At 42.8% G+C, this 26570-nt stretch overlaps 1 protein-coding gene across 1 annotated transcript in view; it reads right to left on the reverse strand.

Moving 5' to 3' along the window:
* The window catches only part of ABCA4 (ATP binding cassette subfamily A member 4), a 128464-nt gene extending 123784 nt beyond the window's left edge, over positions 1–4680 (reverse strand). The window contains exon 1 of the mRNA XM_025385846.1: positions 4517–4680. Within this exon, the coding sequence (XP_025241631.1) occupies positions 4517–4582 (66 nt within the window). The 5' untranslated portion in view covers positions 4583–4680. The remainder of the gene's footprint in view (positions 1–4516) is intronic.
* Between the last annotated feature and the right edge of the window lie 21890 nt (positions 4681–26570).

Genomic DNA, 26570 nt, shown 5'->3' on the forward strand with positions numbered 1-26570 from the left:
ACCACTGATCTAGGTAATGGTTGGCTGGTAATCTTTAAAAAATATTTGTTGAGAGGTCACTGTTGTTCTAACTCTGTGAGAGTGTGTTTGGATTTTTTTGGCAGGGGGTGGGGGCAGGTGCTGCATTTCACATGTCACTCCCTGGTCAAAGACCACCAACCATTCTTTTCCTAGCCTGACAGGTCTGGTCTTCGCAACAGCCTCTTCTGCCCGCTTCCAAAATCATGCTCAGCACCCCCGCCCCAGAGCGGCATCCTTGTCCTTGACGCTCAACTGCGCACAGGCATACCCCAGGGAGAAATTCCACAGTATAATTAAAAACATGTTTTCTCAGCAGCTCAGACTCCCCCCACCCTGCCCTTTACACATGTCTGTAACTTTAATTAAGCCCAGCCAAGGCTCAGAAGGGCTGGTGGAAAATTCTTTTTTCCCAAACTGGTATTTCCTTCTGTCTTTCTTTTTCTTTTATTTCTTTTCTTTTTCTTTCTTTCTTTCTTTCCTTCCTTCCTTCCTTCCTTCCTTCCTTCCTTCCTTCCTTCCTTCCTTCCTTCCTTCCTTCCTTCCTTTCTCTCTTTCTCTCTCTCTTTCTTTCTTCTTTCTTCTTTTTCTTCTTTCCTTCTCTCTCTCTTTTTTTTCCTTTCTCTCTCTCTGTCTCTCCCTCTCACCTCCCCTCCTCTCTTTACCATTCAGTCGACATGGGGAGGAGGGTTTCTGGCAAGGGCACAGTTGTGCTTGTTGTTTTAAAACTGAGCCTGTTACATTTTCCTCCTTCCTGCTCTGTTTTCAATTTAACAGAAGGCAGCCGAGGCCTAAAATGAGCCCCATGATTTTTCTTTCTGCACCAAGAACAAGGACAGGATTCTTAGCCTGGACAAACATGACCCAGAGCCTGGGTACACTGGAGTTGGTGCCCAGCCTCTCCATACTTGCCACATTCTGGGCCTGATGTTGGGCCCCGGACAAAGGCCACAGCTGTCCCCAGGTGCTCAGGGGTGTGGTGTCCAAAAAATGACTAGCACCCCACATTCATGAGTCCTCAGGCCTCCCCTAGATGTCTGTCCTCACCCAGAAGCTGGGATGAAGGGATGACACCAAGAGACCCACCTAGTGATCTTCATAAACCCTCCCTGACGCAGCGCCCGGTCCACAGCCGACACAGGCGGATGTGTGTTTGTCTCGTGCAGTAGAGAGAGCTCTCGTCGTTGGGAATGCACGTTATCAGGATGAACTCCTTGGGAAGTCTTCTCTCATCCTCTCCTCATCATGCCTCCTCTGAGCTCCCAGACCTACTCCTCACTCCCACCTGTGTTTCCTTCTGCTCCACGGCTCCCATATTGTGCTGCATAGTAATTATACACGGGAGCCGCTCCTGCCTGACTCTGAACTCCATGAAGGCGGTGGCTCTGTCTAGCTCACATTGGCATAGGGCAAACACGCATCCCAGTTTGCCAGGTCCAGTGTTAGTTTACATTTATTGTCCCAGTGCAATTATTAATAGTACTCCCTTTCACTTTCAAAACTGCCCTGATTGGATGATAAATTATGTGGTCACTGTGTCTTAGTGAGATCAGTGACCAGACTATTGGACAGATCTTGATCCATGGGGGTTGGTGTGGTATAACGGCCATGCCTGCCTGTCCTGGGTCACACAGCATGGGTGTGAATCCCAGGTCCAACACCACCAATTACCAATCCTTCTCTGGAGCCTCAGTGACCTCATCAGTACCGTGGGGATCATAGAGAGGCCTCTCTCGTGGAGCTGTTGGGAGGGTTCAGGGAGGTGACGCACTTAGTACAGTGCCAGACACTTAGTAACACTTGACAAACTTTAACAGAGGAAGAAAAAAAAGGAGGGAGGAAAGCAGAGATCTGAAGATTTTCATCTTATGCCCTTAGGGATTGGGAGCTGACGAATGAGGAAATTTGGTATCTGTTTTTACTCTTGCTCTGCCTACAGGAGGCATGGAGGTTTGAGGGAAAACCTGGGAGCTGAATTATGGGCTGGGTGGTTGTACTTTTCTTAGAGGGACCATCTTCTAGAGGCAGAAGTTTCCAGAAAAACCGAAAGCTTAGGAAGGAGCCACAGATCCCTCTCAGAGCTACTGAAACTGTGGGAGGTGCCTCTGTCTTACCCAGACATCCTGGAAGCTCCTGGAATGTGGTAGCAGATGGGGAGCCACTGGGAGGCATGCCAGACAGAAATCTCAATTTCCAGGCCATCGGGACGGCATCCAGTGAACGCCAGCCCAGACCAGGCCCAGCCCTGGGGGGTGGCCCGGCCAAGGCCCTCAGCCTGAGTGGCTCTATCTCCTTGGGAGCACACTGTGGAGAAGGCAGAGTCCCTGAGCAGGAGCTGCCCACACCAGGGAAAGGCCAGATTGAGAGGGAGGGCACCAGACCATTCTGAAAACAGGGTTATTCTCTGTCACAGCGACATGAACGCCACAGGAATGGGCTCATTTTAGGCCAGCAGCTACAGTCCTCAGTTATCATGTGACCCCCTTTGAGGGTCACAGAGAGCACAGTGAGAATAACATGAACTGAGAGCTTTAATTTCTTATAGGAAAGAGAGAACAATGGCATATTGGATTTTCCTCCACAATCCACAGACGCCTCACATAGGCAGGGGCTGGGAGGCCTTGTTGCCATTGTATACCCATGAACCTAGCACAGTGCCTGGAGATTATTTGTTGATAGGAGGAAAGAATGAATACATGAATAAAATTTAATCGTGAGTTTTTTCCAGTTTTGTCAGGATTTTCATGCAAGAAGGGAAGCTCCTAGGAGAAAGGACTGAGTTTCTGATTACTCTTAACACTTGGCCCCTGGGGACAACAGATAACTTCAGCAACAGTCTTGACAGAGGAAAGTGGCCTGAGGACAATGGCGCTTCCCAGACAAGCCAGGTCTAACTTGCCTCTTCCCCCTGCAGCCTCCCTGCATCCTGGGCTAGCTACCCACAGGCTTTGGAGCCGTCTATGTGCATGGTTGAAGTGTGTCCCGTGCTGCTCTCTTTTATGCTGCTTGTTAAGCTATTGTCCCTTGGCTCTACATGCACCAACCTGCCAGGGCTTTCTCCTCAGGGGTCCGGACCCGAGGTCAGGCTCAGAGACCCAGCAGCAGCCTCGATGCACGCCTTGCTCCCAAGTCCTAATGTCAGCTCCACAGACCTCACATTGATGTTTCCAAGTCTTAATAATTCCTCTCTCTTCCCTTGGTTCTCTCAGCCCTAGGGGTGGGAGCTGTGTCCTGCAATTGCTACCTCCATGATACCTTAGAGTTTTCTTTTACTCTCTCAGGTACCAGCTCTATACTCAGCTAACACCTTTTCATATTCAACTCTAAGGAGACCCTCTCTGAAACACTCATTCGTAGGCCTTCACCTGTTCCAGTTGGCCCCATCACCTACATGAACTTATTCTGAACCGAGATTTGGAACAAATACTGTTCTCTTCTCATCTAAAGCAGGTCTCCCTCCCTTTCCTCCTGAGCTCTCCAGTGGCTTGCAGCTCCCATGGTCCTCATCTCACCCCTATGCAGCCCCCACCCCTTATCCCCTCCTTCCTCTTTCAGCTCCTTTAGTCATTGGCATTTGCACGACTCTGCAAGGCTGTAGCAAAGTGCATTCTTTCTTTATAGTTCTATAGTCACGCCTTATCCCTTCCCAGAAAAAAATGCACAAAGCCAGTTGTCATTTACATGTACAGTCTTGGTCTTCTCTGATCTCCGGCACCTTTTGCCCGCACTTCTTATGGAATATTCCACCTGTGCTACTTTACGTTGCTCTTGGTCTCAAAACATACTTTGGGTTTTCCCAGCCAGCACAGAAGCCAGTGCAGGGTGGAATCTGTGTTATGCTTTTAGGGCTCCAGTCTAGCCCAGCCTGGTGTCTGCTCATTGAAAGAGTTCAGGAAATGTGCGTGATGGTTAATAATGTATTGCGTCTCACAGAATCTAGGACACAGTCAATTGTAAGATGCACTGCTATTTTTCTGCACCACTAAGAAAGAAAAAAAATGCGTCCAGTTAAACTGTGACTTGATCGTGAGCTGCATCCCAATTTCAAAATGTTAACATGTGAAAAAAACAATGTGCCTTAGAGAATCAATGAAATAAGCCCTCACTAAGCTGGGAAGCTATTTGAGGGAGTTCTTGTTTGCCTCTGGCCTGCTCTTCAGGGCTTAAGGTTCTTCCCACTGCTCAGTGTGGATGCCCTAGAGGGAGGTAGAGTGGACGGGCAGGTGTAAAACCGGGGGTAGGGGAGGGGTGGGCAGGCAATAGATTGACAGGCAGAGTGGGCAAAAGATTTTCATGTGGCTGAGGACAGAGAACACATCTTCCCGGGAAGGGCACCGTCAGAGGGGCCCACAGAGCGGCCATCCAGCTAAACACGGCTTCAGTGCTAATCGGCGACAAGCCCACTGACCCCCGGCCCTGCCCCACCACCCCACTCCACACTTCCAACCTGTTTATTTGCTCCACACCTCGTTTTTAAACCACAGACAGTAACTGTTACCTTTTGTCTTTTCCGCAGGGTCCAGTTCTTCCAGAGCAAAAGCTGTATCTGTCTCACGAAGCCCATGCTAATGACCACACGAAGACCAGATTGGTCAGAGTTGAGGTCCCCCAGACAGCAAAGGACATAAACGCCGCTAAGAGCGCCTCCCGCTCCGGCCACTGTGCCCTTCTGGTGATTAAAGGCTACTTTTCCCCTTCAAAGCATAATCCTTTTTAATTACGCATAAGCCCTTTGTTGGGGAGAGGAGCCCGGACACTGCGTTGGCTCGTTTTTAGTGAGAGAAAGAGAACCCTGAAGACACAAGTGGCTGGGCACCAGGGAAATTGAGGTGGGGGATGCAGTGGGAAACCAAGACCCTCAGGCACTCTCCTCCATGAGAGGGGCTCCTGAGGGGGATGTCTTTAGATATCTTTGACCTTAAGTTTGGAACAAAATCTCTTTGCATAAATATAGGCTGGGCATTTGTCCTCAGCAAGAACCTGCCATGAGCCGGCAGCCAGGGTTTGACTGGCCCTTTAAGTCCAATCAACTCACTTGGCAGATCTGAAATGATTCCTCCCTCTTTTAGTCTTCTATCTTGCTCTGTAATGACTTCAGGACAGCTATTGGCTTGTCTCTGAGCTTACTGGAGGGTAATGATGTTTATCTCTTGGGCTAAAATTGATAAACTAGTAGTGGTTGCCTGGAGCTCTGACAGGAAAGGCACTGGAACACTCCAGGCTCAGCAGGACAGAGCCGTGATCGACTTGCAATGTCTGACTGGGGTGCCCGCACGAGGAGAGGCAGCAGGTGGGCCCGTTACCCAGCCCTGCAGTGGGGTGGTGCTGGGTTGACTCATCACCAGGTGAGGGATCTGTGGTCCGAAGGGACACCCCAAACAGAAGCCTCCCTGGCACCTTGCTATGGAACTTTTTGTCTCTGCCTCCTCGAATCTCAGAACGTGTTCTCTTTGAAAGACTCTAGACCCTTGAGACCTGGATAGGGGTGGAGAGAGAACCACAGACAGGAATGGATGCTGACTTCATGGAGTTTGTGGTCTGGTTGTAAACATGGGACTTGAACTCAAATAACTCAAGGAGTGTGATGAGGGCCCACAGGCTGTGCATGGTGGGGCTTCCAAGACGAGAGAGATGGTTTCTGCGTACGAAGGCAAAAAGGCTCCTTGGAGGTGATGGCATTTAAGACAAGCTTGCAGAATTACAAAATAACATTTTAGAGTAAGTTTATGATTTATAAACTGCTTTTGCATATGCTATTTCATTTTAGCCTCACTACAATTTTGTGAGGTTCTTGTTTGCTGTTTTACAGATGAGGAACATGAAGCTTAGTGAGATTAAGTACTTTGCTCAGGGTCCACATGACAATGGTGGGTCCTTGAACAAGTGAGTCATTTAAACTCTGCAAAGACAGGGAGGAATAGCTTATCTTGCCCAGGAAAACCACAAGTGAAGCATGGCTGGAGTGAAGGCTATGAATGGAGGATGCGGAAAAGGAGACAGGAACAGGACTGAAAAATTGATGATGATGATGATGATGATGATGACTGATTCAACTGAGATTTACTGAGCGCCTATGAAGTGACTGGAGTGGCCCGCAAGTGCAGGCCACCCCCAAGCAAAGTCTGGCAGAATCATTAAGACCTTGTTACATGCTAAAGGGTGTGGGTTTTATCATGCAGAAGGTGACGAAAGATTTTAATCCAGTGGCTGCCAAGGGTAGTCAGTTCACCTCGCAGCAACGTGGGAGTGGTTTCGGAGGAGGCAGAGAGCCTGAACCATGCAGTGACAGCCATGATGGAGAGAAGGGGAGGGACTGGAGGGATAGGAAGGAAGGTGACACAGCAGTGCTGGATGAGTTACTGGAAGAAGGTGGTAAGGAAGAGGCAGAAGTTAGCTAGATGGAGTTTGGGGCTTGAGCACCTTGACCACCAGGTGCTGATAACTGAGAAGGGAATGCCAGAGAAAAGCCAGTGGGGAGTAGGAGGCAGCGGGGGAGAACAGGGGTTTGCATTTGATATACTGAAGCTGAAGTTCCTATGACATCTGACCACACATATTCAGCAGGCAGTTGAATACTTGGGTCTGGAGTCAAGAATAAGCTTGTGAGATGGAGACATAGATTTGTGAGTGGTCAACATATAGGTGGAAGATTAAGTCCTGGGAGTGATTAAACAGGTGACCCAGGAAAGAGAAACTTGGAGAGTATATGAGATTGCTGAAGGGGAGCTACAGCTGGTGAAGGAATATGCCTCCTTCCAATTCCCAAACACATCAGCTATATAAATAACGTTCTGTCATAGTTTTAAAATGGTCCATTCTTCATTGAGCTAGAAAGGAGAAAGTTAAACTATGAGCACTTTGTTAATATTCAATTGATGATGCTCTAATAGTATTATTCCCATCTAATCAATGTTCTTGCCTGAACAAATCTGTTTATTGAGATTGACACATACATGAAATAAAATGTATCATTTGAACCTTATTTTACAATTGAGTAGTGTTAATACGTACATATTGTTATGCAGCCATCAGCACCATCCATCTTCAGAACTTTTTCATTTTGCAAAACTGAAACTCTGTACCCTTTAAACACTAACTCCCCAGTGTTCCCTCCCCCTAGCCCCTGCCAACCATTCTATTTTCTGTCTCAATGAATTTGACTACTCTAAGTACCTCATCTAAGTGGAATCATAGAAAAGCGTAATCTTTAAAGTTCATCTATGTTGTAGCAAGCCATCTTAATCTGTTTGAGCTGCTATAACAAAATACCATAAACTGGGTGGTTTATAAACAACAGAAACTTATTCCTCATGGCTTTGGAGGCTGGGAAGTCCAACATCAAGGTGCCAAGAGATTTGGTGTCCGGTGAACGCCTGTTTCCTGACATGTAGATGGTACCTTCTTGGGGTGACTTCATCCAGTTGAAGGGAAAAGGGGTCTCTCTTGGGCTTCTTTTTATAAGGGCACTAATCCCATTCACAAGGGTTGTACCCTCATGACCTAATCACCTCCCCAAAGCCTCACCTCCTAATAGCATCACCTTTGGAGTTAGGATTTCAATTTATGAATTTTAGAGGAACACATAATTTAGACCATAGCAGATGTGTCAGAGTTCCAGAACTTCTTTTCTTTCTTTCTTTCTTTTTTTTTTTTTTTGAGATACAGTTTCGCTCTTATTGCCCAGGCTGGAGTGCGATGGCGCAATCTCAGCTCACCACAACCTCCGCTTCCTGGGTTCAAGCGATTCTCCTGCCTCAGCCTCCCAAGTAGCTGGGATTGCAGGCACGTGCCACCAAGCCCAGATAATTTTTTTTTTTTTTTTAGTAGATATGAGGTTTCTCCATGTTGGCCAGGCTGGTCTCAAACTCCCGACCTCAGGTGATCTGCCTGCCTTGGCCTCCCAAAGTGCTGGAATTATTGGTGTGAGCCACCGTGCCCGGCCACAATTTCTTTCCTTTTTAAGGCCAATTAATATCCCACTGTCAGTATAGACCACATGTTGTTTATCCATTCCTCCATCCAGGGTCTTCTGGGTTTTTCCACCTTTCGGCTATTGTGAGTAATGCTGCTATGAACCTAGGGGTATAGATATCTGAGTCTCTGCTTTCAATTCTTTGGGGTATAAACCTAGGAGCGAAATTGCTGAATCAAATAGTATAACTTTATTTTTTGAAGAACTACCGTACTATTTCCCTTAACAGCTGCACCATTGTACATTCCAATCAGCAGTGCACAATGGTTCCAACTTCTCCACATCCCGGCCAACACTTGCTGTGCTCTGCTTTTCTTCTTATCATCGCCATCCTAATGGGTGTGAGACGGTATTTCACTGTGGTTTTGATTTGCATGTCCCTAATGTTTAATGAGGTTAAGGACATTTAACTCTTTTTTTACTCTTTCAATATTATAGATATTTGGTAGGATTTTTCTCTCACGGTAACTCCAGTTGTTTAAAAATTATGTCAAACTAAAAGCTGTGTTCAGTTTTCTCATATATTTCTGAGAATATACCTAGTGAGTCAAGAATGACACTGATAACTGCACATTTCATTCTCATAGTTATCACCATTAACACAAATGGATCAGGGTAGGTATGAAATTGATGTGGTCCTGGCAGTAGTTTTGAGCTAGGACCCTGCACATGGATTGAGAGTTGTGATGTTAAGTGATAGACCATATCAATTCACATTTACATTCAGAAGTACAAAGAAGTCAAGGGAAATGGTGAAGTTTTCAAGATCTTCTCACTTCTATTCCTGAGGGTTGAACTAGGAAGAGGCATTCTGCTACTTATATCAGTTATTCTGCAAACACAAATTCAGTAGTGGAGAGAAGTAATTTATAACTTTTTAAAGTTTCTGTTTGAAAAAAAAGCTATGGAAAAATTATATAGACAAAATTACTTTGAAATTACTGTAATTTTGGAGTGGAAATAAATTTGATAGTGAAACCAGTACCAAAAGATCTCCATTAATTCACTTGCAACAAGCTGAAGAAAATAGAATGTCCCAAAATATATCATTAGACACGTATTTATTTGAAACAGTGATTTTAGGTGGAATGAGAAGACATTATGAATCTATGTCACAAGTATAAAGGCAGTTTTGGGACTTCATAATGTAAGATGAAAAATATCTGATTTTTAAATTTGAATTTATTCCTACCAACCTCAAAACTAAATCATTGTGCAATTAAAACTTGAAACTCCAATCATCATGAATAATATGTTTCCTCAGCTTATGCAATAATATTTCATGAGATGATAGTGCAATAAATAAATCAGCCTCAGTTTATGAAAGTTACACATAGAAAAAACTCCAAGGCTGAGTGGAAGCTGCCAGCAGGTTGGCTGCCTGGCTCACAAGATTTGCTCTTTTCTAGGAGTGACTCCAGTGCCAAGGGAAGAGTCTGCAGTAGGCTTGTTAATGCCAAAGGGATTGGTCATGTGTAGTCACATGATCTTCACTGGGCCAATCAGGGCCTATTCACAGAAACTTGGGGTGTGGATCTGTGAGAAGCATGGGTTAATCATTACAGAAGTACAGAAGTGATGAGAAATTAGAGGCCATGCTGGGTGGCTAGGTTCAGTTTGTGTACGTAGGGGCCTAAGCAAAGACTGGGGACTGGATCTCACTTGTTTTGCTAAACAAGCCTGGGACCCAGGTACAGGACTGCATCCTAGCAAAGGAGATATCTTTTTCCTTTCACAAAGGCATCTTCTGCTCACCAAACTATACAACCACAAGGCTGCATCCACCCAGAGAAGCACCTTTTCTATTTTGCATAAAAGTGCCACATAGGCTAGCAGAGGACCTGAGGCTGTGTTCCCCACCACTAGGAGAAATCTGATCTGCAGTAACAGAGAACAAAGGGAATGCACAGAGAGGACGAGGTAGAGAGCATGGGTTCCAGTTGCAGCTGAGTCCCTGGTTCCAGCTGTCCTTGGGACACAGCTGCTCCCCTCCTCTTCAGGCAGGTTAGCAGTAAGACACTCCAGTCCTTTCAATAAAACCTCCTTTTGCCTAAATTAGTTCAAATTTGGCTTCCATAGTATCTGAATAAAATTCAGATACTGGATAGGTCCATGATTGCAATAATAATATAAGTATTATAAATACTAACATAATCCAATGGAGTTGCTGCAAAATTTAAAGGAGAAGAGATTACTGTCGTGAGTATCTTCTAAGAAAGTAAAAGAAATACAAAATACCCAATATTAGCAATTCTTGCATCTATTTTTAAAAGGCTCACAGTTTTCTTTTTTTTTTTTTTTTTTGAGACAGAGTCTTGCTCTGTCGCCCAGGCTGGAGTGCAGTGGCACGATCTTGGCTCACTGCAACCTCTGCCTCCTGGGTTCACGCCATTCTCCTGCCTCAGCCTCCCGAGTAGCTGGGACTACAGGTGCCTGCCACCACGCCCGGGTTATTTTTTGTATTTTTAGTAGAGATGGGGTGTCATCGTGTTAGCCAGGATGGTCTCGATCTCCTGACCTTGTGATCCACCTGCCTCGGCCTTCCAAAGTGCTGGGCTTACAGACGTGAGCCACTGCGCCCGGCCAAAACAAGGCTCACAAGTTTTAAAAACTTGCTAAGCAGTGTCAAGCCAAGTAGGAAGATGTGTGGTAAGTTCAAAATACATCAACCATTGCACATTACTAGCTGGAACGGAAGTGCTTTCATAGGTTATAAAAACATTAAAATGGTATCAACTGATTCTCCAAATCCTTTTATGGCCAATTAATCAAGTGAAATATTTGTTTCCAACTTTGAATCGGCCTTTTGTTTAAAATTTATTTATTGTTCACTCAGCATTACCAGAATTCTTTCTAAAGTGCCTCAAAGTGAAACTGTAAAAATATTTTTCCTTTGTTTTCAAAAATAGAAGCAATATTACATAGTTTACCATCAGAGAGAAGTGATGGCTATTTCAAAACCATTTGGCACAGAGAAGAGGAATTTTTCCAGAAGAAAAGTCTCCAAAAGTCGCATATTTTAAAACATCTTTAGAGGAGAAAAAACTTAAAATCATAAGATTTGCGGTAAGGCATATCCCCCTGCCTCCTCAAGACAGAATAAAATTAATATCTATTACTGTAGCTTACTAACTATATCAGTAAATTTAAATTCATACTTTTTTCTGATAATTATACCAAAATGAAAATAATTTCTGAATTATTGAATAACAAAACACTTAAAAAAACTTTACAAACTTGATGCAAATGTAATTCCAGAACTTTACTTTTACCTCTTTTACCTAAAATGCCTACAGCTCAATTTTACTTATTAATCAATCTTGACTGTTCTCTTACTTGACATGGTCTTATTAGTAAGCTGTGTGGCTCTACTGCATATTGCTTTGATTTGGCTGGTCATTGTAGCAAGAATGGCATGCCCAATTTTCTACCTTTCATTGCTAGGAAAATTTACACAATAAAAGAGGTCCCCTCATCACTAATTATTGTGGAGCAGAAATTAATGACCAAACTAATAGAACTAAAGGACTTAGTGGTATTGTGGAATCACTGGGCTCATCAGCTGAGAAATCAATTTTGTTTTACTAATTGAATTTCCCTATAAAAATCTTGCACTCCAGCTGGTACTAATTTCACTTTGCCTGTAATAATTTTGGACTTCAGGTTGTTGTTACTATTGGATTAACATGTAGATATTGAAGTTTAGCTTATGAAAATAGTACTATTTACAAAAACAATACTCACTTAAACATTTTCATGAGTTTTTCTTGGGAATGAGAAGAGACTTACTGCTTTTACGTCTAAACAATCTTTGTCCATCAGCTCCTCCAAATATTCCAGAGTTCCTCCAAACATTCCAAATATTCCAGGGGACTATGTAGGCAGAAAGGTCTAAGATGGAAATCTAGGGAACTGACTGTTTAAAAGGCAGGTTCACAAGTGTTCATCACAACATCCCTTCTAATAGCAAAACTTGGAAATATCTGTCACAGAAGAATGGATAAATGAATTATGGTATATTCTCTCAGCCAAATCTCTCACCGCAGTGAGCATGAATAAACTATATCTACAAAAGTATAATTCTCCCATACATAATGCTGAGCAAAAGAAGCCTGACAGAGCATTCATAGCCTACATTTACAAAGTTCAAGCACAGGTAAAACTCAGCTCTAATGCTTGAAGTCAAGATGGTAGTTACTCTTCGGGGGGCCTGGTGGCTGGAACAGGCACAAGGGCATTGCTAAACGTGCTGGAAACACATCATCTTTTGATCTGAGTGCTAGTTACGTGGAGTGTTCTGTTTGTGAAAATGATCAACCTGTGAACTTACGATGTGTGCACTTCTCTGTATGTATACTTCAATCACAGTCTGTTATTTATTTATTTATTTATTTTTAAGCAGGTGAAGGAAGAGAATCCAGTGAGGGAGGCTGAGCAGGATGAGCTTGAGATGATGGAGAAAAGTCTGGAAAGAGGGTGCCCTGGGAGCCACAGAAAGAGGATGTTTCAGGAGGAAGGATCAGTCTACAGTACTAAATGGCTCAGGAAAGGCCTAGAAGGATAAAAACTGAAAGCTGCCCATTGGATTTGACAACTGACCTCTGGGAGAACAGTTTTAATGGGAGGCAGAAACCAGACAGTAGAAGGTTGAAGAACAAGACCCTGGAGATGGGAGCTACTGTTTCCAGTGGCCAGACTGTGAAGGGAAGAGTGATGGCCACAGCAGCTGGAGGGAACAAGAACACTGGGTCCAGGAGGTCTTCTCCCTGAAGACAGGAAAGATTGAACCACGTTAATGTGTGGGAGACAGCTGGTTGAAAGAGAGATGCTAAAGTTACTGGGGGATGATTGATGGGATCTCCAAGGAAGTGGAGGAGGTGGGCTTAGCCCTGGGCAGGGGAAGGGGCACCTTACATTCCACAGACACTGCAGGAAAGGAGGCCAGGAAGTAAGTACGATTCAATGAGGGAGTGGAGGCTGAGAGTTGATGGTGCTCATCCTCATGACTTCTAACTTAAATGTGCACAGGAGGTCAATAAGGGGATTAAGTGAGATAATGAGAAATCTTATGTGCGGATTCATTGCCTCATCTTACCTTTGCTCTCCTTTGATCATTTTTAAAGCAAAATGCACTTTAGTCAGCCATCTACAATGGAAGAATAACTTATAGACAGTGTGTAGAGATCTTAGGGGGACAAATTATTCATAGACAACTCCCCCTTCCTTCTCACTCAGACACATACACTCACCATTATATTCATTGAATTCATTGGCAAATGACAGGTAAAGAGTAATGTTATTCAGTTCAGCTTGATGGTTTAACCCAATAATTAGCACCAAGAACAATGCTTTCTGGAAATTGTTTTCCCAGGTACCGTTTCTTCTGGCCCAGGACAGCTGAATCCATTCAGAGGTCTCCTGGCCCCAGGAAAAGCAAGGTCGAGTTTGGGTCCTGCAGTGGAACCAACTTTCTTCTCAATCTTCAGCTGCTTTGGGGCTTCTTCTGGCACCCCCAGCTCTGTCAAAGGCAGATCAATTTGGGGTGACTGCACATATGGAAACTAAAGATCGGGGAATGTATTCATATAAACTATCTGGCCAGGCACCTTTGGGAAGTCTTCATGGAGTCCAGGGAGGCCCGGGGGTGGGGTGGAGTATGCCCCAGCACGATGGGCTCTGCTTTCGCAGAATAAAGCTAAATCCAGTTGTTATCAAAAGTGAGAGGCAGGTTGTTATTCCAGGCACATCTTATACACTCACTTCCAAAGCTGTTTAGAGTTTTGCTGATTTGACACCCAGAAAACCCACAGGAGTCCAGAGATTTTACATTTTCTGGGCATTAAGTGCAAAGTACTTGCCAGATAACAGAGTTTTAGGGGAATGTCAAGGAGTGTTGCATAGCAGACCATGAGTCTGGGCTGTTATCACATGAGCCACAGTGAATTGCCGGCCGAGTACAGAGTGTGATAACACCCGAGAAGCTTCATTCTCAGGGCCAGATCTGTCACTCTGAATCTCAAGGCATCCCGAGCTCGGCTGTGGTTGCGTATTGAGAGTTGGGCATTTCAAAAGGCTATGGTCAGAAGCAAGCAACCCAACCCAGTGACAAACTTAAAAAACAGAGGGAAAGAGACGTTCTAGTGCCAATAATAATTTTTTGGAATTAGGGACCCAGATTAACTCAGCACACGCCTTTGTAGTGATGCATTTACTATGAATAAGTTGAATGATAGTAACTTGAGTGTCTGCATGGAAGTGTGTGCTTCCTTACACTGCCTTCCTTTGAAGGAAGCCTTGGCCCCTGACTACAAGAATTTGTGATCAGGAGGTTGAGAAGTAAAATCTCCACAGACCTGGAACTTGCATGTGCCTGAATAACTTTCAACAACAGGTACAGAGCTTGCCTCCTGGTACAATCTTGCAACCAACAAATGATCAGGAGAAGCACTTTTCCAATTTATCCACTAAACGGCAAAACCAAACAATGACCGAAAATGATGTTGGTTTTTCAGTTACCATTTGACCTGGAGCGTGGGGAAAACAAAAGGAAAATGGAAACTACTTAGGCAGCATTTTGTGAGGAGGTGGAAGCAGCGTGGGAAAATATTTCACATGGCTCTTGCCTACTCAGCCTGACAAAAAAAGCTGTGGTTTGTTGTCAGATTCCTTCAACTAAATGTGTCAAAGGGAGAGAAACCTCTCTTGAGTGAGAGACCTCTCTCTTCAAACAGCTGCACATCGCCTCCCGCCTCCCCGGCTCACACCATCCCCAGCCCTCAGTCTCCTCCTCTCTTCACACATGTTGGAGCTGGGAAGGAGAATGGAGAAGAGGTCCATATCCTTAGCTCTGCCTCATGTGTCAGCCTTCATCCCTGCCATGGACTCGTTTCCAGCTCCACCCCAGTGGGATGCCGCAGGGTCATTTTAGCAATCACAAGGATAGCCATGGAAGTAACAGGGCCCGAGTGGACCCCCAGTAATCATCCCAGGAGCCCCCATGAACGGTCTCCAAATGGCTTCTGTCCCTGAAGGTGAAGCAAAAACGTTGACCCTCTTTATTCTGTTATGAAAGTAGATTATTTTTAAAGTGCTGATCCTCGATACCACTTCATTGATAAAGATGCGAGTGTGAGTATTGTGGTATTGTGGAATACCGTGGTCTTTGGAACCAGACAAAACTGGGTTGCGATCTCATATTTGCCTCTTAGCTATGTGACCTTACAGAGGTTTAAAAGTCTGGATGCTGCTATTAAAATGATGACAGAAAATGTCTGCATTAAACCAGGAGCACCTCAAGTAAATACACGAAGGGCCTTTTCTCTTAATCAGTGATACGTCTTCATCTTTCTCTCGGCTGCCGCTTAAGCTGCTAGATTAGATTCAGGGAAAGTTTAGACATGGCCATGGAAGTCCCATAACATAGAAGACTACGTTGCTTTTCTAGAGGTCACATCAGGTCAACACTGGTTTCTCAACGATGCCTGGAGAGGCTGTCTTAAGTGAAAGCCCTGTCATCAAAGGCAAAACAAATCTTTCTGTAAAATGGTTATCACTGGCTTTCAACCTTCGGCAGCCAAGTTGCAGCTAGGGAACGGCAGACCCTTGGGCCTGAGCTGAGGAGCTAATCCCAGCAAGGCTGTTACAAACCTTTTCCAGAGCATTTAGGCTTTCCCTCTGAAAGATGCTGGATCAAGACTTTTCGGAAATTCTCACTTTTCAGAGTAGAGACTCATGCCCTGTATAGAAGGTGCAGCCATGGTTTGTATCCTGTAAGTCATATGGGATAAAAAACTGTATTTCTTAGGGTAGGAATAAAACAACCTTTCAGTGCCAGGCGCGGTGGCTCACGCCTGTAATCCCAGCACTTTAGGAGGCTGAGGCGGATCACCTGAGGTCATGAGTTCGAGACCAGCCTGGCCAAAGTGGTGAATCCCCATCTCTACTAAAAATACAAAAATTAGCCAGGCATGGTGGCATATGCCTGTAATCCCAGCTACTTGAGAGGCTGCGGCAGCAGAGTTGCTTGAGCCCGGGAGATGGAGATTGCAGTGAGCCAAGATCGTACCACTGCACTCCAGCCTGGCCGACAGAGTGAGACTCTGTCTCAAATAAATAAATAAATAAATAAAAATAAAACAACTCTTTGGCTCCCATTGCCTTCTTTATGGGGTTGGTGCATTCAACCAGAGTAGAGGGTGGGGGCACAGGGTGAGCTTTGGGGAGAATGTCAACAGGCCTCTTTATTTATGATCATTATTACTGTTGTTGAAGACAAAATGAGATCAGTAGAGATCAGTCGGAGATAGCCTTGACAAACACCTCTGAGATAAGCCTTTGTTTTCAAACACAGCAGGCTTTTGTCAGTGCTTCTTAGAATCATTTGTCTTCCACTTTTACTGTTTCCCATATCCATGGAACACCAGTACTTTATTATATTTAATTGATTTTCAATTGACTCACTTAAAAAATAGAGTCTTACCATGTTGCCCAGGCTGGTCTTGAACTCCTGGACTCAGGCAATTCTTCCACCTTGGCCTTCCAAAGTGCTGGGATTATAGATGTAGCCACTGCACCTGGTTTAACTCACTTTTTTTTTTTTTTTTTTTGAGACGGAATTTCGCTCTTATTGCCCAGGCTGGAGTGCAATGGCACAATCTCGGCTCACTGCAACCTCTGCCTCCTGGGTTCAAACGATGATCCTGCCTCAGCCTCCCAAATAGCTGGGATTACAGGCATGCACCACCATGCCCAGCTAATTTTGCATTTTTAGTAGAGACGGGGTTTCTCCATGTTGGTCAGGCTGGTCTCAAACTCCTGACCTCGGGTGATCTGCCCACCTTGGTCTCCCAAAGTGCTGGGATTACAGGCGTGAGCCACTGTGCCTGGCATTGACTCACTTTTTATACTTAGCTGAACCCTAAACAATAATCTGGGAAATCACAGGTTTATTATACTTCTAGAAAGAGCACAGAGCTGTTAAAATACATTTTTCATGTACCTTTTAAAATCTTCTTGTGCAGCACTAATAGTCAGGCCATACTTTAGAAGACACTTCTTTAGATGATTGACTATATAATGAAAAGACTATTACAGATAGGGCATTAATGGTTATTTTTCTTTTTCTATACTACTTACCAAAATTTCCCCCAATCCCTTTCTGGTTGAAGAAACTCTTAATCAAGCCCTTCCTTTCTATGGTATCCAAAAATACTTTCATATGTACCATCTCACTTGATTCTCACAATTACCTATAAGGTGGGCCAGAAAACATTATGTCCCCCCAACTCAGGAGAGATTAAGGCTCAGAATTTACTTACCCAAAGACATGTAGCTAGTCAGTAATAGGGTAGGTCAACTTGTCACAGAGACTAGACTTCTGTTCCAATTATAGATAGTACAGCTTCCATTCTCTTTTTTGGTTGTCAATATGGTTTGGCTGTGTCCCCACCCAAATCTCATCTTGAACTGTAGTTCCCATAATCCCCAGGTGATGTGGGAGGGACCCAGTGGGAGGTAATTTAATCATAGGGCAGTCACCCTCATGCTGTTCTCATGATAGTGAGTTTTAACGAGATCTGATGGTTTTATAAGGGGCTTTTCCCCCTTTTGCTTGGTATTTCTCTTGCCTGCCACCATGTAAGACGTGTCTTTTCTTCTCCTTTGCCTTCCACCATGATTGTGAGGCCTCCCCAGCCACATGGAACCGTGAGTCCATCAAACCTTTTTCCTTTATAAATTACCCAATCTTGGGTATGTCTTTATTAGCAGCATGAGAACAAACTAATACAGTGGTTAAGAACATACGCTTTAGAGTCAGACACACCTGGTATTTATTTATTTATTTATTTTTGAGATAAGCTCTTACTCTGTCACCCAGACTGGCGTGCAGTGGTACAATCATGGCTCACAGTACCCCTGACCTCCTGGGCTCATGAGATCCTCTCCTCTCAGCCAAGACTACAGGCACATGCCATTGTGCCTAAGTCTTACTATGTTGCCCAGGCTGGTCTCTGAACTTAAGCGATCCTCCTGCATTGGCCTCCCAAAGTGCTTGGATTACAGATGTGAACCACACCACTGGGCACTACACCTATGCTTTAAACCCTATTCTACTGCTTATGAGGTATACCAAATGGGGAAAGCTTTTAAAATTTCCATTTTTATCAGTTTTATTATATGTAAAGTGAAAATAATAATATCTGTTGCATAGAGTTGTTAATAGTGGTTGTTGAGAACTCCTACCTCAGACAGCTGAGATTAAATGAGATGATATGAAAGGAAGCACTTATCATGGTGCTCAGTCTAAAGGAAGTGTTAAACGATGGCATTATTACTTACATGAGAAATGCTGACTGTTGATGCATTTACTACTTAATGTCTTGAAATCATTGACTCACTTGAGGACATGATTGTCTTCAAGTGAGACATGATTGAACTTTTAAAACGGAGGTCCATCTTCTTACATATAAAAATATATCTGTGATGCTGGGCACGGTGGCTCAAGCCTGTAATCCCAGCACTTTGGGAGGCCAAGGCAGGCGGATCACGAGGTCAGGAGATCGAGACCATCCTGGCTAACATGGTGAAACCCCATCTCTACTTAAAAATACAAAAATTAGCCAGGCGTGGGGGCAGGCACCTGTAATCCCAGCTAGTCGGGAGGCTGAGGCAGGAGAATCACTTGAACCCGGGAGGCGGAGGTTGCAGTGAACCGAGATTGCACCACTGCACTCCAGCTTGGGCGACAGAGCAAGACTCCATCTCAAAAAAAAAAAAAAAAAAAAAAAAATCTGTGATAACTGGTATGTCCACTCAAACACTTATTATCTCTTCTCTAAATGCAAGAAAAGTTTCCTCTCCTCTCACTTGCCTCATTTCTGTGATTGAGTAACTGTTGTCACCCCTCTAAATACCTTCACAGAAGCAAAGATAACTCTACATTTTTATAGGCTTAAAATGTGAAGGCATTAACTCAGGTACACTAGCTGGCTTGTCCTTCACAACTGCCCTGTGATGCAGGTATTATTCTCATTTCACAGATTAGGAAACACCCTCAAAAAGCTGGATGACCTGCCAAAGTCACGTAGCATGCCAATAGAAAAGTTGGGGCGGAAACACAGGCTTTTTCTTTCTGTCCCATTACACGAGTCTTTAACAAAGCAGGAAATACATGGTTGAATCTTCCTTTGACTTTTATCTCCCCTTCCTGGTACGTAATGTCATCAGCTTCTGCAAAAAGTTGCCAAGTGCATGTATAAGTAGGGAAGCATCCCATTTTCCACGGATACCAACGCAGGAAGCAGTTGTTAGCCCTTCATTCTAGACTGCCATTGGGCAGTTGTGGTTTTATCCCTTTTATTTAAAACAGGGAAAACAGGCAGCTGTAATTCAGCATTTGTTAAAAAGGAAAACTGAGTCATTTGTTTTTCACTAATGTCCATTCTAACCTCCCTCTGTGCTGATAGAAGGCAAATAGCTCCGAGACCTTTTGGTGATTCATCCACACATTGGCAGCTAGTCTGGGGTTCCAATTCAGTTCCAGGAGCACTGATTTCCTATTTTCTCCTTGTTTCAGAAATTATCACAGTAGACTTTAATTACCACTGCAAGCATCCAAAGAAAGGACAAGATCAGGTTGGTTTTGCAGACTGCTTGGTGCTTTCAACCCTGAAGATGGGCCTTTTGGACTGGAGCCTGCAGGTGAAATGCATCACCAGCCAGCCATCTTTGTAAAAGGAACCACCTTCACGGGGACCTGGGGCTCAGACTTTACTCACACTTCTGAGAAAAAGTAACGAAAGGAAAAAATGGAGAGGAAGGAGTGAAGAGGGGAAAGACTAGAAAAGTTAAAGGCAGACAGAAGGGGAAGCCGCTAGCCTCGGGTCCTCCTCACTGGTTCCTTTCCTTGGAGCAGGGAAACTCACAGGTGCTCGGACGCTGGAAGTGGCCATCTGCCTTCCGCCTCCCTCCTCTTGTCCCACAGAGGCCCACAGCCTGGATTGCCTTCAGTTGAGCACTTTCACAACATTGCTTATCAGCTGCTCCCCACTGTAGAGGATGTTGTCAGGTTACTTAATATTAATCTCTCTTGATTAGATTGCAAATTATATGTGAAGCTGTTTTAGTGAAGTCTGTATCCTATTTTCATTCAGATTAAAGGGTAAGATTTGTGAAAACATTCCCAACAGCTTTGGTAAAACAGTTTAATTAATTGGATTTGAAAACATTGGCTCCAAGACTGAATCTCAGCCAGCAATAAATGTCTCCAAGGGGCATATAAGGTTCTTTAGGTTTCAAGTACATTTGTTAAAAAAAACCTCTTTTAAATAAAATAGTCTAAGACATGCCTAGTGCAAGCAAACTCCCGCCTAGGTTTTTAAGCCCTTGCATCAGTTTCCTTCAGCTACTGGAAGTAAGAAAAAACAAAATGCACCCCAGAGCAATCTTTCTGCTGGTGTCACATCCCCTGCATCAACCTGGAGTGGCCATTAAACATACAGATTCCCAGGCTCCAATGGCTGAACTACTCAGCGGGAACCTCTGGGAGTGAGGCCCAGGAATCTGAATGTTTAACAAGGTTTTCAGGTGGCTCTGATGCATGCACCTAGCATTTGAGAAGCACTCCAGAGGAGATCAGAAAGACAGGCCAGTTTTCCACTGGAGTAAGTACCAGGGTTTGCCTTCAGGCTCTCTCGTCCAAGTCCAGTTAATTCTCACGGCTTTAGGATCACTACAAACCAATCACTGCTGGAGGGAAAGTGGAATTGGTTTACAGGAAGAAAATATAACACTGGCTTCTATTACATCACCAAGCACAACACACCAAAACCGAACATGCAAATGTGGGGGAATTTTCACTTATTGAATCACATAACAACTCTGAAATATTTTATGTGACTCTCTCATTTGACTGCACAGCTATTTATTCATTTTTAACTCAAGGGAAAAGACTTCATAAACATAAAGGATGTTTTATGACAACAAAGGCATATTCTTTCTGCAATCTTACATTGTTAGTAACCAGAATCTCCTTACAAAATATATACATATACATTCTTAACTTACAAAATAGGTTGGGCCTGTCCGGGTTAAGTCAATAATTTGGTGGGCTCAAATGACACAACTCAAACAAGTGTAGCTGTGGCTTTGCCAGCATTTTATTTACTCAGTCTCTTTGGACTTATCTGATGCAATGACTCTGCCAAGGCTGCTCCAGTGAAGGAAGACATCTCATAAAGCTTCATCTCAAACCAGTTTACCAATTACGTAAACAGTTTTTGAGGGTTGTCTATGTGCCAGACAATTATGCTGGCTACTTATGGATAGAATTGAGCACGGTATTAAAAGAATGCCTCTCAACTTTTAGCCATGTGTCAGAACTACCTGTGAAGCTTTTTGAGAATACTAAAGTATGGGCCTTACCACACACCCACTGAACTGAACTGGAACCTTCAGGAGCAGCATCCAGGCAACTGAATTTATAAAAATCTCTCCAGATGACCTGAATGCAGAACCAAGATTAAAAGCCGCTGTGTTAAATCCTACAAACAGCCTTCTCCTTCTGAGAATTTTCAGTCTATGGGAGATATACTGATGTAAATCCATCTGCAATAAGACACATAGTAAGAACACATTTTAAAGAAAGCACATTAGTGATAGATAACATCAAATATGACATAGAAACAAATGTATAGACAGAAGAATAAACACAAACTTGACAGAGGTTAGGGAAAGCAAGGAGACATTTCTGGGCAGATTCTATTGTATCTGGTTGGTAGGAGAAGTAACAGATTCTGCTATTCATTTTTTTTGTAATACTAAATTAAAGGCTCAGCAAAAGTTTCCAGTTTAAAAGTCAATGCTTTACTTTTTCAAAATTCTGATGTATTTGAAACCATATACAAATTTACAAAGAAATTATCTAGAATATATATACTTTTTATTAAAAATATACAACTTTTAAAATTTAGGTTAGAGCTACAGATGACTAAGTCCTACATAAGACTGCATATGTTGTCCAGGAAAAATAAAAGACTAAACTAATATGCTATGAACATACGTATGAACATGTATCGCATCCACATTTAAATGAATTCCAGGCAGTCATATATTAAATGAAAAGAAATCAAAGGTCTGCAGTCTGGCTAATGAGAGGTTCTCTGAAGGGCATTCTGTGGAATGCATTTCTCTTGGCAAGTTGCTGGGGTGGACTCAATTCAATTCTAAGCAGATTTCTTTAATCCTTGTTTCTAAGTGGGTCAGCACCATCTGATTTTAAGTATTATTGCAAGAGACATATGCACAATGATTACTGCAACCACCCTTCCCGGGAAAGTTGCTTTTCCTTTGATAATGCTTGGAAGACCTAATTCACACAAGTTGAAGAGTCTCAGGTAGGACCAGCACTGTCACAGAAGAGGGGACAAACTGAGTACAGCTGGTGGCTTTCAGATGATAAACATGCCAAAAATTCCATTGAGTTTTTTTTTTTTAAATAGGCTGCTTAGGAAGAATGCTTAAGCAGCTTACTATATTCTTTATATTGGTTCAGGAAGATTCTGTTGGATAATCTGAGGACATGGTCTTGAAGAGAATATAACTGAAGACAGTTATCTGTCTCTGGTGAGGAGGAGGGCCAGGGAGACAGTTTCAAGATGGCCGCTGGGTGCTACTAGTCAACTTGGGACCTAGGTGTATACCAGCATTTTCCTGAGTTCTGGAATTGTTTGTAGTTTGTCAGTGATTCTCTTTGGGTTTTTATGTTTACTCCTTTCTAAGTTTTTTGCCTCTACATTCTTTCACGTGTTTAATTGTACTGGCTGATATTTCGAATACGGTGTTAAATAGTGAATTGTAGGAGCAGCGGGCATTCTTGTCACTTTTTTCTCTATCAGGATGCTGCCAGTGTTGTTTGCCCATTAAGGATGCTGCCAACCTTTTAGGCTGTGATGCATTCCACCCTCAGATAAAATTACATTTTAGATTTTATGTTACAGGACCATCCATGCATTTCTGAAAAACACTGCAGAGGTTACAAATGTAAGTGGCATGAGGCCAGCTGGGCCTGAGAAAGCCGAAGTGCCAATTTCTCAAGTAAATAAACTGAAAAAGAGGATCTTATTTCATTTGCTTTTGGGATTTCCACACTGAAAATTCACCACAGCAAACATACCGTCTGCATCCCTGTATCCATAAATAGTCATTGCCCCACTGTGCCCCGTTTGAAACATTTTCCATTGCCCTTAGGTCTTTTTAATTGGGTCTTCAAGTCATAAAGCCAGATTACCTGGAAGAGATCTCCAAGCCCTCAGACACTGTCTCTCACAGAGTCCCAAGCACCCCACCAGGAAGACTTCTGGCAGTCGGCGGACCCTAGAGCTCTCTGTGATTGCCCTTTTCCATCAGTCCCATCTCTCTCTGCCCGTTTGCAGTAAGTCACCTTCCCGATGAGTGATTTCCACAGTAGGACAGTAGCATCTATCCTTGTTTATTGGGCTTCAGAAACTGGAAGTGTCTACAGGCTGAGGTTTGTACAGAGGACGAGATGCCAGAGAAACCTCAAAGGCAGGATTTGTGACTCATCTGGGTATGCAGGTTGGGGATACTGGGGAATAGGAAAGGGTGACTCCACAAGAAGGAAGGAATGGCAGCAAGGAGTGAGGCTCCCACTGAGCTCTGCCAGTAAGGGGAAGCAGAGACATCAGTCTACCAGGTAATTCCATAATATTCTCTAGCTCGATGGTCTTATGTTAAAAGACATGTGAAGGTTTTTTTTTTAAATTGTAAATCAACTATATCTATAAATTATAATGTATAATTGTATATGTTTATGAGTGCAAAATGATGCTGTAATTTATGAATACAATGTGGAATAATTAAAGAAAACGAATTAACATATCCATGACCTCATGTGAAGGTATTTTAAAGTACATAAATACTAGCACCTATTATTTAATAGTAAGATAGTGATTAAGAGCCCTGACTTTGTAATTGGACAATTGGTTTTTTTTTTTTTTTTTTTTTGAGACAGAGTCTCGCTCTGTAGCCCAGGATGGAGTGCAGTGGCCGGATCTCAGCTCACTGCAAGCTCCGCCTCCTGGGCTTACGCCATTCTCCTGTCTCAGCCTCCCGAGTAGCTGGGACTACAGGCGCCCGCCACCTCGCCTGGCTAGGTTTTCTTTTTGTATTTTTTAGTAGAGACGGGGTTTCACCGTGTTAGCCAGGATGGTCTCGATCTCCTGACCTCGTGATCTGCCCGTCTCAGCCTCCCAAAGTGCTGGGATTACAGGCTTGAACCACCGCGCCCGGCCAGTAATTGGACAATTCTATGTGTGAGTTCTGGCTCTGTCAATTACCGGTTGTGTGACCTTGGACAAGGGTCTTAATTAAGCCTTAGTTTTCTCTTTTGTAAAGCAGGGATAATGCATCAACCTGTTTCTTAAGTTTGTTGTGCAGACAAAATGAGAGAATGTAGGTAGAGTGCACAGCACCACAGAAGCTCAGTAAATCTTAGTCACCATGATTTTCTCTTTAAGGTTCTATAAGCTAATAGGATTCTTTTTACATTTCACATTGTGAGACCTAAAAACAAGACTTCAGGGCAAAGAGAGCAGCTATTCATATCCCTCTAGTTCTTAATGCCATTTAGAACTCTTATACAACTTCCCATAACATGTATTTCATCTCACAGCCAAGGGAAATATGGTTCAGAGTGTTTAGAACCAAGCATATGGCTCACAGACTCGAATAAAGTCTAAGAGGCCACGATTTCAGAGGAGCCATGAGTCCCTGAAGTAGGTTGCAAACCTTATCTATATGTATAGAATAATAGCTATGACATGGTCATACAAAGCAAATTTAGTACAAATGAATATAAAATGCATATGCATATACTAATGTGGACAGTTAGGCTATTTTGGTCCATCTTATATTCTATTTTAGACGTATTAGTGAAAACCCAGCAGTGGGAATTCCTGTATGTAAAATAGACACTTACTGAAATAGCTAGTGAAATATTTATCTCACAGCATTACTCATTCATCAAATCCAAGGATCAGCAAACTTTTTTCTTTAAAGAGACAGAGAGTAAAGATGTCCCAGCTCCTCAACTCTAATGTTGTAGCAGGAAAGCAATCAATCATAGGCAATGTGTAGATAAATGGGCATGGCTGTGTTCTTAGTCAAAAATCATCCTAGGTAAAAATCATCCTATTGGTGATTCTTTTTGAGTTTTTAGTTTTATTTACAACTTTACAAAAACAGGTGGCAGGCCTGATTTGGCCTATGGGCTATAGTTTGCTGACCCCTATCATACTCCAAATAACATGACTTACTGAACTATTCAGAAACAAGCTAAAGTAAATCTGGTTTCTGTACTATTTAACAATTTGTGCACTGTCCACAAATGAAGTTACTTACATATGTATATGTGTGTTATATTACATATGTGTGTTATATGTAATTGATATGTTATAAATATTTGATAATTTTTAAATGTTTTATATAACTGTGAAAAATCTTAAAACTACTGTATTTATTTTTATGTCCATATTTTCAGTTGTTGACAATTTTATATGGTGTTATTTTTATAAAAAAATAAATACAGTTAAGCTGGTCTTTAAATTGTGAGGTCCTAAGAAGTCATATTATTTGGAATATGGTTCAATAGTTTTAAAACAATAGTTCACCTCTCTTCCAATGTTTTTGTTTTGTTGTATGCACACTTTAATTTTTTAATCTTTAATTCAGTTCTGAATTTCTTTCACTGTTACATAAAACACTCAAATTGTCAGCACTGAATTTGACTGGAAATTTTAAATTTACGTATGTCAAAGCCCAAGTCCTGAAAGACAAACTATCAACATATTGTGAGATTTTTAACTAAACCACACGATTCAGAAAGAGCCTTAAATATATCTTCTTTGTGCAATCCAGTTGATGATCACTAGTAAAAACTGGTAAAAATGAAAATTCTGGTGTAAAAATATATAAATACAGATGGTAGGTTTTGTGTACTACAGAAAATATTGGAAAATGAAGCTGTTGTCATTCGGAAAATAAAAACTGTTAAAAAACAAAACAAAACAAAATCTTTCAGCTCTTTTTACCACCCTATAATTTATATTGGAGAGATTTTTTTTTAACCATGATAGTCAGAAACACTGTTACTCTGCTTAAGCACTTGGTTCCACTGTAGGAAGTGAAGCTGTTTCTTGCTGGTTCCATCAAGCAGCTTGACAACTGTACTTTATCGAAGATAGATTCAAATAGATCATTTTATGGCAGCAAAAAATCAATGGAACCTTTAAAATTTTAAATTAGCATTTAGTATTTATAAATTCCAAAACACAATATGTAGTGATGTGCATATGGCTAAGAAGGAGCTGTCAACAAAAAGAGTCAAACTCTGCAAAATATTTGAAAAGATTTATTCTGAGCCAAATATGAGTGACCATGGCCTACGACACAGTCCTTAGGAGGTCTGTAGAACATGTGCCCAAGGTAGTTGGGGACGCAGCTTGGTTTTAGTCATTTTAGGGAAGTATGAGACATCAATCAAATACATTTAAGGAATACATTG

The sequence above is a fragment of the Theropithecus gelada genome, chromosome 1 (assembly GCF_003255815.1).
Source record: "Theropithecus gelada isolate Dixy chromosome 1, Tgel_1.0, whole genome shotgun sequence".
NCBI lineage: Eukaryota > Metazoa > Chordata > Mammalia > Primates > Cercopithecidae > Theropithecus > Theropithecus gelada.